Here is a 14,132-nt window from a genome sequence, read left to right as displayed (position 1 = left end):
CTATTTTTGGCTAAAAATGTCGGAACTTGGTGCAGAACCACTGGGACACCCTCCTTAATGGCTAGAAGGCAAAATATATTTTTAATTGGCTTAATTTGGCCAGTAATGACATGTCATTTTTGGGGTGTAAAAGTAAAAAGTGTTGGAAAATGGGTTTAAAGTAGTGGGACAGGTATATGAGGGTGCTGTATGGATGGGACAGGTGTTTTAAACATTGCAGGTGCAAGGGACAGGTGTATTTTAGTAAAAAAAAAAAAAATGTAAAAAGCCCTATAATGACACACAAATATACTTACACCCATTTTAATGTACCTAATTTAACTACAGCATTTATTTTGGGCAAAAAATATTGCTTTCTATAATTTTTTCACTGAAAAATGCATGGAACAGCCATTTGACACAATTTAAGAAACCCCTTGGATTATGGCCATTAACACACTTTACATAACATTACCCTACCTTAGTTTACCTTTTTTTGGAGCCCGGGCTGATTTTACCACCTGTCATCCGTGCAAGAATTATCGTGCAAATTGGTTGGTTATCTCTGGTTTTGCAATAGGATAGCAGGAAAAATGGGAACGTACAAAAATGTGATAAGTGTAAAATTCGGGCGAATGATCCCAAAAGTTTTCTTCGGAGAAAACTTATCGTTATCGCTGCTAATTGGGTACCCCCATGAGACTGGATGTACTCTGTTGATTATTGCTTGTTTGTGCTTGTTAATACCCTACCATCACTCCTTCTTCAACTAATATAATAGCATGTGTGATTCAGACTTGGAAAAGGCAGCTGCTATGCTTTGCATTAATTTATCTTTAGGACTTGTAAAACATTCAAACTTCTGTTATTTTCTTTTCCACTATTATTCAGACAATTCATCACTTAAAACACTTGAGGAGGGGCAGAAGACGGTCCTCTGTTCTGGCCGCTCACACAGAACTGCTACCCAGTCAGCCTAGCCAGCAGGAGGCCCACAGACACATCTCCCATCATGCTAATTCCTTGTGCCACTTTCACATTGCAGCAAGCATAAACCCAAACACAGGTGAAGTTTTTTTTTTTTTGTATGCAACCTTTCTGCAAGATTGTCATATACAATTTTTCCATGTTTTAAAGAATATTCTGTGTTGCCTTTTTACATTGTGGTTTTGTGGCATGATCAAGAAGAAAATATGGGTTTAGTGTACAGATAAAGATGACTGCATATTTCTCTCTAGTTTACTTTATTTTAGACTACCTGGGATACTCAGCTTTGCCTGGGTTGAAGACTGGACGCTGAAGTACACATGCAGCCTATATTTGTTTACATTGTCCTCGCCTATAATCACAATCCATTGATCCTGAAAAGGACCCCACTGTTTGCTAACATGCATGCAAACAGTGGCAGGACTACCGTGGGTGCTAGGGATGTGGCTGCTATGGTGCCCGAGCTGCCTCTGTGACCTGCCGCTCCCCCTGCACCCAGTCACGCACACAATGTGGGTCGGTCCAGACAGGCTGCCGAGGAAGCCCGGCTGTCAGTAGTTTATATTTTGGTGCCGGCCCACCTGCTGATTACAGCTGGCGCAATGGCAATCAGAGATGGCGGACCGGCAGCCAATCAGCAATGGAGGCTCTTGATTGGCTGCCGCTCTGCGAGCTCCGATTGGCTCGCGAATGGCACCAGATTCAGATTGCACCGGTGCTGTCTGTCCATGTCTGCCAGTGCGCCAGCTGTAATTAACTGGCGGTCCAGCACATCTTCCACACCTCCTGGCTACTGATGGCACACAGGGGGAGGCGAGAGGATGCTGGAGGGACACAGGGAGGTGAGTTGCTGGGGGGGCATAATGTGTAAGGGGCATTACTATGTGGCATAATGTGTAAGGGGCACTACTATTGTGTGGGATATAGTGTTATATGGGACATTACTACCTTGTGGCATAATCTATAAAGGGCATAACTGTGTGGCATAATGTATAAGGGGCACTACTGCTGCGTGGCATAATTTGTATAAAGGTACTACTGTGTAGCATAATCTAAATGGGCCCTGTGTGGGGGTAAATATGTGGGGGGGTTTACCTTAGGGGTGGGGGAGAGGGGAGGCCCTTTTAATAACTTGCTATATGGCCCTCAAAGTACTAGTTACGCCCTTGCATGCAAACACAGAGGGCTTGACTAATATAAAAAGGACTAACTCTGGATTTAACATGAACTTGCATGAGTCATACCGTTTGACACTTGCTCAGACTGTGAGGTTAAAAGGATACTTTTGTGGCTTTCACAGAGGTTTTTGTCAGACTGCTAATTTTCACTTGAGCCAGCCTGGAACATGTGTATTTTAAGAGTGTCCCCATTTTTAGGGATTGTGTGACAGTGTGTGGCCCTGACGAAGTTCAAGCCTAAGCAAAAACCTAATCCTGGTCAAACTATACCACCATGCCAAATTTGATGGAACCAGGTCCAAAACTCTGGCCGCACATAAAGGATAAACAGACACAGACAGATATGCTTATTATATAGACTAATACATACTGTATATATTCTATTCTTGTTATTGGTTACAGCAGAATGGGTATGTAATGCCGGCTGTCGGGATGCCTCCTGTCAGAATACCGAGAGCGGCATCCCGATGGTTGGTATCCCGACAGGGGTTGGGTAAGTATACCTACCCCCCCCCCCCACTTCCTCCGTAATCCGATCCCCCTTCCTCCCTAATCCTATCCATCCCTTCTTGTAGCCTAACCTTAACCCGCACCACCCCGCATCCTAACCCTCCCCGGGCTACCAACCCCCCCCCCCAGTTCCCACACCCCCACGGCTAACGCTAAGGGCGTCCCGGACTTACCCTTGTTCGGGCTGGCGTTCCGGCGTCAGTGTTTTTATCGCTCACAACTAGTGCATATGATAAATGGTGCTCCAGCCAATTCGCTCCCAACTGTAATTTTTTCAAACAGATGACCTGATTGGCTGGAGCACCATTTATCATATGCAACGACTTTCATCACTCGTGGTGAGTGATACAACTCATTGATAAATGAGAGAGTCTATTACAGTTCTATTAAATCTGCCCTATTGCTGTTTCCAGCTTGTGTCTCAGGAGTCAGGACTCATTTGTGTGTCACAATTTCAGGGAGAATATGTAAAAAGAACTTAAGGGTAATAGGCAGTATATATATAAATATAATATGTGTAGGATTCTGGTTACATGTGAATCAATATTTTAACAATGATGTGTCGCAAAAAAATTATCCTGTCATCAGGTCTAGTGTTAGCCCCAGCATTACTGACTTTTATTTTAAGTCTTTTTATTCATAAGAATAGGATATACAAATTTAATAACACATTTCACAGAATGATATGATATATGAATAGTGCATAGGAATGAATGCAAAATATGGCTCAATGAAGAATGTGAAAAATAACGGATTCAGGGCCTGATTCAGACCCGCTCGCAAGTGGGTTGATGGTGTGCCAGTGCGCACGTGCGGCGTGTGCGAGCCCCAGAGCGAGCGCAAAAAGCACCCGTTCCGTGGCTCACTACAAAAGGGGTGGCTGTTGATGTTGATCGACAGCTTGCCCCGTTTTGTAGGCGTGGCGGGGGGGTGGCTTCACAAATGGAGGCATTCCCAAGCGATCACCTGCCGTTTGTGGGCGGCCCCACTGACATCACCAGTGATGTCAGTGGGAGAGCTTCCGGCTCTATTAGAGCCAAAAGCTCACTGGGGCTTGCGGGAATGAGACCCTACCACAAGGGTCTCGTCGCAAGCCCGATGGTCTTGACCATCGCGACCATCATCCTGGCCGCTCGCAACAGCTGTGCGAGCGACTAGGAGGCTGCACCCAAAAATAAAAAAATCCCTGATTCAGAGCGAGCGCTCTTTCAGAGCGTCTTTATCTGAATCAGGCCCTCAATTATATTAGTGCTTGTTTTTAAAGTTTCTTCTTTTTTGTAATATTTTGTGGGAGAGAGTGCAGAAGGGACAGGATATGATAGGTTTTTTTAGGAGCCTGGAAGGTATGGGCTAAATAGGGAGGTTGCAGGGAGTTAGGATTTCACCCATTTGTTTGGAAAGCTTAAACCAGGGGTTTTAAGTGGTGCCACAGAGTAGGAAGTTAGTGAGAGTACCAAGATTCTGAAATCTCATGAAAGTTTTTGACCCTGTCGGTAAGCAGACCTGTGGTATAATCCATAGAAGCAACATACAGTATACAATGTTTTTTCCACTCTCTAGCAATTTGAGATTTAATAGCATTTCAGATGTGATGTTGAGCTTGCTGATTACTACCATGGGGAGGCGCAGTAGCGTAACGAGAGGATCATCAGTTATTTCTGTATTGGTTACCAGCCTTATGAGTTCAGAGAATTTGTGTGACCTCACTGTCTTTTATTGCTGAATAGGGTAAATTTATTCTCTAAACTGGAAAAATTAAGAGCGTGGATGACTTTTGTGGTGCTAGTTATTTAGTATGCCAGCAATGCATACTAATCTGATGATGTACTTTTGCCTAGTTACAATCAGTAAGCACTGGCTAATATTTGAGAAGGCTTGACCTATTATCATTATTGGTTATATAAAAGCACTGTACAGAGCACATGCAGTCCCTGCCACATTGAAGCTCACAGTCTGTCTCACATGCAATACTGATGCAAACACACATGGGTCCATTTTGTCAGAAGCCAGTTATCCTACCAGCATATTATTGGACAGTGGGTAGAAACCAGAGCCCCTATGCAAGCTCAGATAACATACAAATTCTGCACATATAGGGCCCTGGTCGAAATCAAATTCATGACAACAGTGTTGTGAAACCAAAATGCTAATACCTGTGCCATATATCTTTACAGATATTCCTCCTGTAATGACCGGAGCAGCCTTTAATCTGGACGAAGGGTCCGGGGGCTTTGTAGTTCATTGGCTTAATAACAAGGAATTGCATTTTACATCATCGATTGAAATATTTATACAGCATTTAAAAATTGCTGTGGAGCAGCAGTCAGACAGTGCGGAAGATGAAGAAGATGACGATGGTTTGTTAATGAAACTGGATAATGGTTAGTATATAATATTGTGCTTTAGGGATAAAAGGTCACTGTATACTTTAGTGAAGGATAGCACATAAGAAACTGAATTGATGGAGAAAATACTTGTTTTCCTAAATAACAATAAGGAAAAACTCATTTCATTCTTTTAAATAGTCATATTTTGGATAACACCTCATTGACGTCTTGTAATATATAATTGTTTTCAGTCCTAATGATGACTTCACATTAATTCATTTCCCCTTTATAAATATATTGTTAAAAAATATATTTTATTTGTTTTACCAATACAATCAACATGCCAATCATTGGATTACTACAGACTAGTGTCATTCTTTATTCCAGGTGGGCCAGAGGGTGGAGGATCATTGGCTGGCTCTCCTGAGCATGAAGAAGCAGGAAGAGATTTGATGACTAAGGTCTCTTCACCTAGTGCTAACCTACCTCTACCTACAGTGTTATTAGACCGGAAGATTGAAGCCCTTCTTGCAGAATGGAACAAGAACGCAGACATGCTTTTCACTATTCACCCTGTGGATGGCACGTTTTTATTGTGGCATGTGAACTACTTGGATGAGTACAATCCTGGAATTTTTAGACAAGTGAAGGTAAAATTTTCAGTTGTCTGCAGAGGAACCTTGTATTGAAAAACATGTTACAGCTATATGTGGCACAAAGACCACAGGAGTTATTGTGCAGCCGAAAAGCACTACCAATTGTTTTGTTTTGTTCTCAGTGTTAGGTTTTCTTTTAAAATTTGTTTACGCAGTAATTGAGAGTTGCATTTTTGTCCTGCATCTCTAGCAGGACACTCCTACACGCTAGTACAGTCCGCATCCTTAGAATGACAGCTGCAAAATTGAGGACTGTATAAAAAAATAAAATTGAAAAGGCAAATGATAAGTGGCCACTTCAATATCTTATATTCTAAAAAACTTAAAAACATCAAAGCATATTATTGTATCATCAGGCATATTGCAAAAAGATTGCACACAACTAGACATACTACAATCACAAAAACCAATATTACATTTAACTTATTTTTGTTTTCTTCATATTATATGATGGCCTTATGAATGCATGCACTTGGAAATGGGAAGTCAGAAACGCTTTTACGATTACAAGCTAGAAGCATTTGCAGTCCTCATTATTCCACCTTACAGTACCTCCTTATCAGTTGTTTGGACTTTACAGAGACAGTGGGTCTCTCAGCAGTCAGTGGATCTTCCCCTTGGTATCATTCTCTACATTGTTCATTAACTAATTGAAGTGCTATTGTTCTGCTGTCTGTGTTAAGGAGTAAATTAGGAGCCTGGAGATCTGTTGACAGTTCTTAATAGTGCTCCTTCCTCACACCATTTTTTTTTTCCATTACTGCAAAACAAAATATGAAGTCCTCAGAATCAAGACTTCTATTCCTAATGCTGAAACACTGTTTAATGCTCACTTGTCCCTGGTGCACAGTAATGTGCTTGGAGGCATTCTCCATTTTATGCACTGAGAAAAGAAAACAGAAGATTTGCTCAAGGGCCTCCTAGCTCGTACATGCTGCTGTGTGCAGCTTGCAAGGATAAGAAACAAACATGGAGTTATCACATAAATACAAGTTCCTAAAAAAAAAAAATTATTGTGAATTCATTGTTTTTATTCTTTTACATTTAAATGAAACCATTATAGTAGTTGGTGCTCATAATAGTCTGACTAATCTGCAATACATTCCTCATTCGTCTCATCTGGGGGACACTGCAGACTGTGGGTTTAGAAGAGAGGCTGAGGAGTAGGTCCTTTATAAAACTATTGGCGCTAAATGTCCCCCCCTCAAAGCCCTCCCATCGTTTCCAGCTATCCAGTTTTGCACTTATTGTCTGCAGGAGAGGCACAAAGATTTTAGCTAGGAGCATTTTTGGTACTTTTTTTTTTTTTTTCCAGTATTTCCTGGGGCTTCTGTTCGACATGTCCTGTTGGTGTGTGTTTTTCATCCAGAAGACAAGATTATGACACTCTTGCATCCCCACCTGTTGTCCATCCTCTGGTGTATGCAGTTGGTGGGGGAAGATGGTAGTCTCCTTCGAATCGGTCCCTTTTGCTCACCTCCATTCCAGGGCTCTCCAGAATCATATACTGGAGCATTGGAGGAAATCTGATCCCACCTGGACAGGCAGTTGTTTCCTCTATCACTTCCGCCCCCCCAGTCCTTGGTTTGGAGGCTTTACTCCAACTTGTTCAAGGGTTGTACATTCTAGATCTGGGATTGGACCCTAGTCACGAAGGATGCCACAATGGGGTTCTAGTTTCAGTGAGTCTGGTCCAAGGTGGAGGCCGCCCCTTGCCATTAATCTGCTGGTTACTATGGGCATCTGGATTCTTTTTTACAGGCTCAGCTGTAACTGTGGGGCAGGCCTCTGCGTGTCCAGTTGGATAATGCCACGGCTGTAGCATCTATCAGCAGGCAGGATGGGCCCAGGAGTAACCAGGCCATAGCGAAGACTGCACAGATCATGAGAAGTTTGTTCGGGCCATCTCTGCCATATTTATTTCAAGGGTGGGCAATTGGGAAGCAGACTTCCCCAGTCAGTACAAGGTCCGTTTAGGATAGTGGGCATTGCACCAGGACAAGTTCAACCTGCTTATGGAGTTCTGGGCTCTTCCAGGCATCTACCTCATGGTGCCCAAATTGAACAAGAAGCTGCCATGTTATGGTGCGCAATCCAGGGATCCTCAGACGGCCCTTGTGGATGCTATGAATGACAGGTGGTCCTTTCGTCTGGGTTACTTATTCCCACCTTTCTCCATGCTGAAATGTGATCTGTCACATGAAGAGGAAGGCCCACGTTGTCCTCATTGTACCTGACTGGCCATGGAGGGTGTGGTATGTGAACCCTCTGACTCTGCTAGGTCAAGGGTTGTTTCTATATTCCGATTTGCTTCGCTCGTTTTGTCAGTGTGGCACTTGAGACCAATAGTTTAAAGTCTAAGAGGTTTTATGCAGCTATGCTTCAGCTTCATAAGCTGGCCTTGTCAGCTCTGTTTCAGAAGTGCCTGTCCTCTCTTTTGGATGTTCAAATGTTAATGCAGAGGCTACTGTATGTAAGCCGCCATATGTTCTGCCTGTTCCACATTGGAACTTCAATTCGGTCCTTTTCCACCTTCTGGAGTCGGTTGACCTGAAATGGCTTACTTGGAACTTTCAGCGCTTTTGACTAGTTCTCCACTTCTGATTTTCCACTCTGACTGGGCAGTGTTCAGTACGTGGCTGTCTTTCCAACCCAAGGTGTTTCCTGGTTCACCTGAATCAGTTAATCATGTTGCCAGCTTTTTGTCCTCCTGATTCAGATAACCTCTCCACTTTTTGGATTTTGTCTGGGCGATGAGGGTTTATGTAAACTGGACTGTGTCAGTTCGGATGTTGAGCAATCCCTTGGTCCTCTATGATGCTCACATACGGGGCTGGTCTGCCTCCAAGCAATCCGTGGCTTACTGGATTATTTCTGTTACTAAGCAAGTTAATGTTTCTTTGAGTGAGCCTGTGCCTTACTCTAACCAGGCTCATTCTACTTTGGCTGTAAGTGGTTTTTGGGAAGCGCGGCAGGGTGCCACAGTTGAACAACTGTGCAAGGAGGCTACTTGGTCCTCAGTGCACACATTCACAAAATTGTATAGCTTCCACTCATTTGTCACAAAAGACGTTAGTTTTGGATTAAATTTTACACTTGGCTCCTCCAGTGCGTAACCCCTTCTCTTGATGCTTGCTTTGGGCTGTTCTACAGTCTGCAGTATCCCCCAGATGAGAGGAAAGATACGGTTTTGTACTCTCAGTATAATATATTAATCTCAGTCTATCTGGGGGACACTGTGCTCCCTCCCTGGTTGGTTGTTTGTTGTGTTTGCTCTTGTTGCACTTTGCATTCTCCTTTAGGCTTTGTTAGCTCAATAATTGGATAGCTGGAGGAGGGGAAGAGGAATTTCAGCTCCAATAGTTTAAATATTTATTGCTTACTGCTCAGCCTCCCCTCTAAACCCACATTCTGTGGTGTCCCCCAGATGGACTCAGAGGATTTGATTTTGCGGTGAGTACAAAATAATATTTTTTTATTTATTTTTTTTAAAGCCAGGCTATTAATTAGCTATATTTTTGTTGTTTTTAAGGTTTCCTTTTCTTCTCGGATTCCAGTTGCTTTTCCATCTGGAGACGCCAGCTCACTTAGCAAAAATATAATGATGTATGCTTGCACTACCTCCGCCAAGGAAGATGCTATTGGTCTCCTGGAGCAGATGATTATGGCTGGAGATGCAACAGTTTCTACTTCGAAAGCTCTTCTAGAAGGAACTGGTATGGTTTCTACGGTGATGATGGTTTCCAAGCATATTGATGGGTCGTTGAATCAGTGGGCTGTTACTTTTGCCGATAAGTCTGCCTTTTCATCCGTGCTCACTGTGTCACATAAGTTTCGTTATTGTGGCCACAGATTCCACCTAAATGATTTGGCTTGTCACTCTGTACTGCCTTTGCTGCTAACCTCCTCTCACCATAATGTACTGATGACTCCGGACTCTGATGACAATCCGTGGGAAATGGAGAATGGTAAATTAATGGATCCCATGAAAAATATGAAATGTTTTCCAAGGCAACATTTTAGAAATGCAGCAACACAGACGTTCCATGACCCGAATGCAATTTATAGTGAGCTAATTTTATGGAGAGTGGATCCAATTGGACCCCTATCGTACAGTGGGGGAGTTTCAGAACTAGCCCGTATCAACTCTCTTCGCACCTCTGCCTTCTGTAATGTGGCCTGGCTTCCAACTCTTATACCAAGCTATTGTTTAGGTGAGTGCCTCAAACTAATTTGATTTCTTTAAACATTTTTAATGTCTCCTTGCAGAACTTTAGATATTTAAAGCATTACCTCAAAATTTAGTTTAGGTTTGTATGTCTATCGGTCAAAATAAGGTAAAATATAGCATTCTCTAACTATCAGCACAGTTGTTCCCCAATCCATTGTGTCCCCCTACAGATTTGGATAGTCCATTGATGCACTCCACCCATATGCACATCAGGGTTGGGTATGCACCTGTAGACATCTTTTTCCTGTGAATAGAGATTTCAAAAGGACAGGCATAAGCAACACTAATATACAGATGTGTACTCATACATCATTGCTGCAGTCATGCCAAACAGCCCCTCTTGGTGTGCCAGGTCCCCTGCTACTCTGCTAGCGGCGAAATGCATCTTTGGTCGCAATGTACTATGCAGCCTCAGTCGCACACAGATGTAAAAGTCTTACATATCAAATTAATCAGCACAATCTCCTGATGTGTCCTAGTACATTGCATTGCGACATGGACGCATTTTCAGAAAAAAAAAGATGTAATAAAGACACTCAGCGCTAGCAGAGTTGCACAGGACCAGGCGACTCAGTCGCATCAGGCATCTCACACCACGTGCTGTATTGAAGCTAGAAGTATGAGGACACATCTGTAGTAGTAGATATAGGAGCAATGGAAGGCTGAAGCCTTCACGCTGTCATGTAATTTCAGAGGATTGAAAAGATAACTGTAATCCTATATTGTAGTTAGTAAATTCTTTAAAAAAAATTTTTTATCTCAATAGTTATGTTAAGCTGGCCGATATATTGGATGATCAATTGATCGGCTAATATATCTGGTTCCCATCGGCCAGTGTGCACCAGTGATATGTCTGTGAACAATGTCGTTCACAGACATATCGCAGTGGCTGTGCTGCATGAAGCGGCAGCAGCAGCGGGCAGTGGACACGCCCCCGACCTTCCTGCCAGCTGGACCTGCGGCTGCCGGATAGATGATGGTCGTTCAGTGTGTATGAACGACCATCATCTACAGATATATCTCTCCAGTGTGTAGCCGGCATTACTCATTTTCTTACATTTTTCGTTCAAGTGTGTTATTCCTTGCTATTTTTTTTAATAGCCTTTCCATCCGTGGAAAATAGAAAATGTTATTTATGTTATGGATAAAACCAGACTTGTATATCATTGCTTACAATTTCTGTAGATATATATAAAATATAATTTGTTAATGGTGCTAGACTAAAAAAAAAAAACTTTTTCATTGTGTTATTAAAACATGTCTGTACACTTCCTCTTGACTCTCAACAAGTGCTTACCACATGTTCAAGGGCTATACAAAGATTTATCTAACAAACGTTTTGTGCCATGGACCCTACATAGGATAAAGGTCATCCATTCTATTTAGAAAAAAACTTGTTTAACTATGTATATAGTGGTTGCTTTACTGTGAAGTTGTTTTAAGCTGTGGAATTCGTTACCATATGAAGTATTATCTGTAAATATAGTGTTTAGAGGTGATGTTTGATCCATGTACTGTATCTCATTGCTATTTTCGGGGGTTCACTTAGAAATCCTCTTTCATTCACTTGGGGGATCACTGGGCCATAGGTTAGAAAAGGACTTTACAATATTTAATATGTTTTATGCTCCTAATTTTTCTGTATTACAATCAATCAGATAAGTCAGTTTTTGTTGTTTATAGAGTGCCCACAGGACATGGTGCTTATCTCAACATTGTATCAACAATTTATCATTTTAAATAGAATTAAACTCCACAACTCCCAGTCCCGCTGTTGTGGCTGTTTGTACTCTGTCTCACTGTACTGTCTGAGAACAAGAAAAGGCTGATGATACATTATTCTTTAACCTAACTGCTTGCGACTTGGGTTTTTACCACTGGTAGACATTTGGTTAGTGACCGGCGCCTTGAACTGCAACTGCGCCATCGAACCGTGTTCCGAGAGAGTGGCTATGTAAGTAACTCCCAGTGAAGTAGCTTTTAACCAATCACTAGGATGTGGCTAGGTAAGTAACCTCTCACCAAGTGAGGGTGATTTTACTTAAGCCGTGGTTATCTACTGAGGATCAGAGCTCAAAGGCCTGCTTGTGAGACAGGGGGCATTATATTTGTCAGTGTCTGTCAGTGTTCCCACAGTGAGCATAGGTTGGACCTTACTGGTGTGGGGGTAATTGACGGCATGCTGTACCATGGGGAGCAGTGTAAACCTCATAAAAGCATAGTGTCATCTTTGACAGGTTTTGGTACTTGGACTTAAGCACAAGTAAAAAAGACTACCCTACAGCTGCATCCCCAGCTGTAGGGTAGTTTTTCTGGAGCTGAGGTTGGATTGCATAGTGCAACATTTTGATTCTCTTTATATTTTACTGCTGTGTCTGTGTGTTCACGTTTTCACATTGTATACTCTGCATCAGTCTTTTTCTCCTCTTATATCTGTCTAATGCTGGGCATACACTATACAATTATCTATCAGACATCTGTTCAATCTGGCTGGTTGGAATGAAAATGTGGTAATGTGTGGGAGCAAATGAAAATTGACCATTTGCTCACAAGACAAAAATGGTTCAGACAGATTAGTTAAATCAAACGAATTTAATCAATTTGAACATTCGTTTTTGTCACTTTTCAGTGTTTGGGACCATATGGTCGATTGTCATTTGCTCCCATACATTACCAGGTTTTCATTCAAACTAGCCAGATTCTGACAGATAATTGTACAGTGTATGCCCAGCATATCAAAGGGAGTAATTCTTGGTCGGACTGGTCCTTCATCAGTAACTTTTTTTTTTTTTTTTTTCCCGAAAACTCAGGGAATGATGCATCTAGATGAACTGTTTTGGGATCAGTACCTGGCAAAGATGGTTCAAGTGTTTGTTGAAGTTTCCTCATCTTTAGAGAGGATTCTGAACTCATCACTGGCTGGGTCTGGTAGACTTCAGAGTTTTGTGCTGCAGTAGCTCTAATTTGAGTGCCCCTTTCATGAAGAGAGAGGAATCAGACATTGCTGATTCCTTATGTTTTAATGCAGGCTCTGCCAAATTACATAGGGTGGATGATTCAGTAGAGATAGTGTGGCAGGCACTATACATGCAGGGAAGTGAGGAGTTTAGGGCTCTGCCATTTGGTTTGGTGATAGCTCCACAGGTGCTTTATGAAGATTATTGGCTGTCATGGCTGTTCTTCTGAGATTCAGGAGTGAGGATTATTCCTTCTCTACATGATGTTACAAGATGCACTTCCAAGACAGAGCACAGATTAGACCATCAACTACCAGATATCCAATTTGATATCTAACCTAGAGACTTGTCTTTTCGGGTCTGCTGTTTGGACACTACATAGTAGACTGTTCCTTCAAGGTAACCAGATAGACCATGCCATTTGTATAGTGATATGAGAGCTTTCTAGATCAAACAATTTGCACCATCATTTGCCTAGACCACACATCATTTGATCTCTAAAGCTGGGTACACACTAGGCGATATATTTGATGATTTGTCGTTTTGAGACAAATCGTCCAGTGTATACGCACTGTAGAGCGCTCCTGTGTTGTTCATCGCATCTTCAGATCTGCCTCCAGTGCAAGCATATCTGAAGATATCACATGCGGTGCAGTGCATATTAATGAAGGACAGAAATACACATTGTTCCATCGTTTATTAAATCTTCTAATGTGTACCAGCAATCTTGCATAGTCCAGGGCACAGGCAAATCGACCCAACCATCGGTAAGATTGCCGGGTCGTCTAGTGTGAACCCAGCTTAAGAGTGTGCCAGTCACTTCATTTGTGGCTCCTAGATGACATTCTTAACAGAAGAAGTTTTTTTTTGCATTGGACAATTGTGAGGAGGATGCCAGCTTTCATTGTTGGGAACTGTCACCCTACAGTGCCAGTTTCAAGTTCTTTGGTAGCCAATGGAAGCCAAGATTCCACTCAATGTCCTAGAATTAAAAGTGAGGCTAAACTCTCTATGTCAAGGACATCTGATGTTGCTGGGAAAACAATATTGCAGTTGTGTGCATAAAGCATCAGGGAGGCAAAAACAGCTTCCTTGCAATGGAAAAAAAAACACCTGGATCATCCGATGGGCAGAATAAAATGTTCCAGCAGTTTATGCTATGTTTTTACTAGTGGTAGATAACTAGGAGGCTGATTACCTCAGCATTCATTACCTGTATCCCAGAAAGTTGTGTCTCCATCCAGATATCCTCCACCAGATTGTGAGGAGATGGGATTAGCCAGAATATTACATGACATCCTGGTTGA

General features: G+C 42.3%; 1 protein-coding gene across 1 annotated transcript in view; it reads left to right on the top strand.

Moving 5' to 3' along the window:
- The window catches only part of DMXL2 (Dmx like 2), a 178,916-nt gene that overhangs the window by 70,646 nt on the left and 94,138 nt on the right, over positions 1-14,132 (top strand). The window contains exons 9-12 of the mRNA XM_088472781.1: positions 871-1,045; positions 4,829-5,035; positions 5,369-5,631; positions 9,170-9,851. Coding sequence (XP_088328907.1) covers positions 871-1,045; positions 4,829-5,035; positions 5,369-5,631; positions 9,170-9,851 — 1,327 coding nt within the window. The remainder of the gene's footprint in view (positions 1-870; positions 1,046-4,828; positions 5,036-5,368; positions 5,632-9,169; positions 9,852-14,132) is intronic.

The sequence above is a fragment of the Taudactylus pleione genome, unplaced genomic scaffold (assembly GCF_031769625.1).
Source record: "Taudactylus pleione unplaced genomic scaffold, aTauple2 ptg000129l, whole genome shotgun sequence".
NCBI lineage: Eukaryota > Metazoa > Chordata > Amphibia > Anura > Myobatrachidae > Taudactylus > Taudactylus pleione.
The sequence above is the reverse complement of the archived record's forward strand: the minus strand, read 5'-3'. Positions and strand labels throughout refer to the sequence as shown.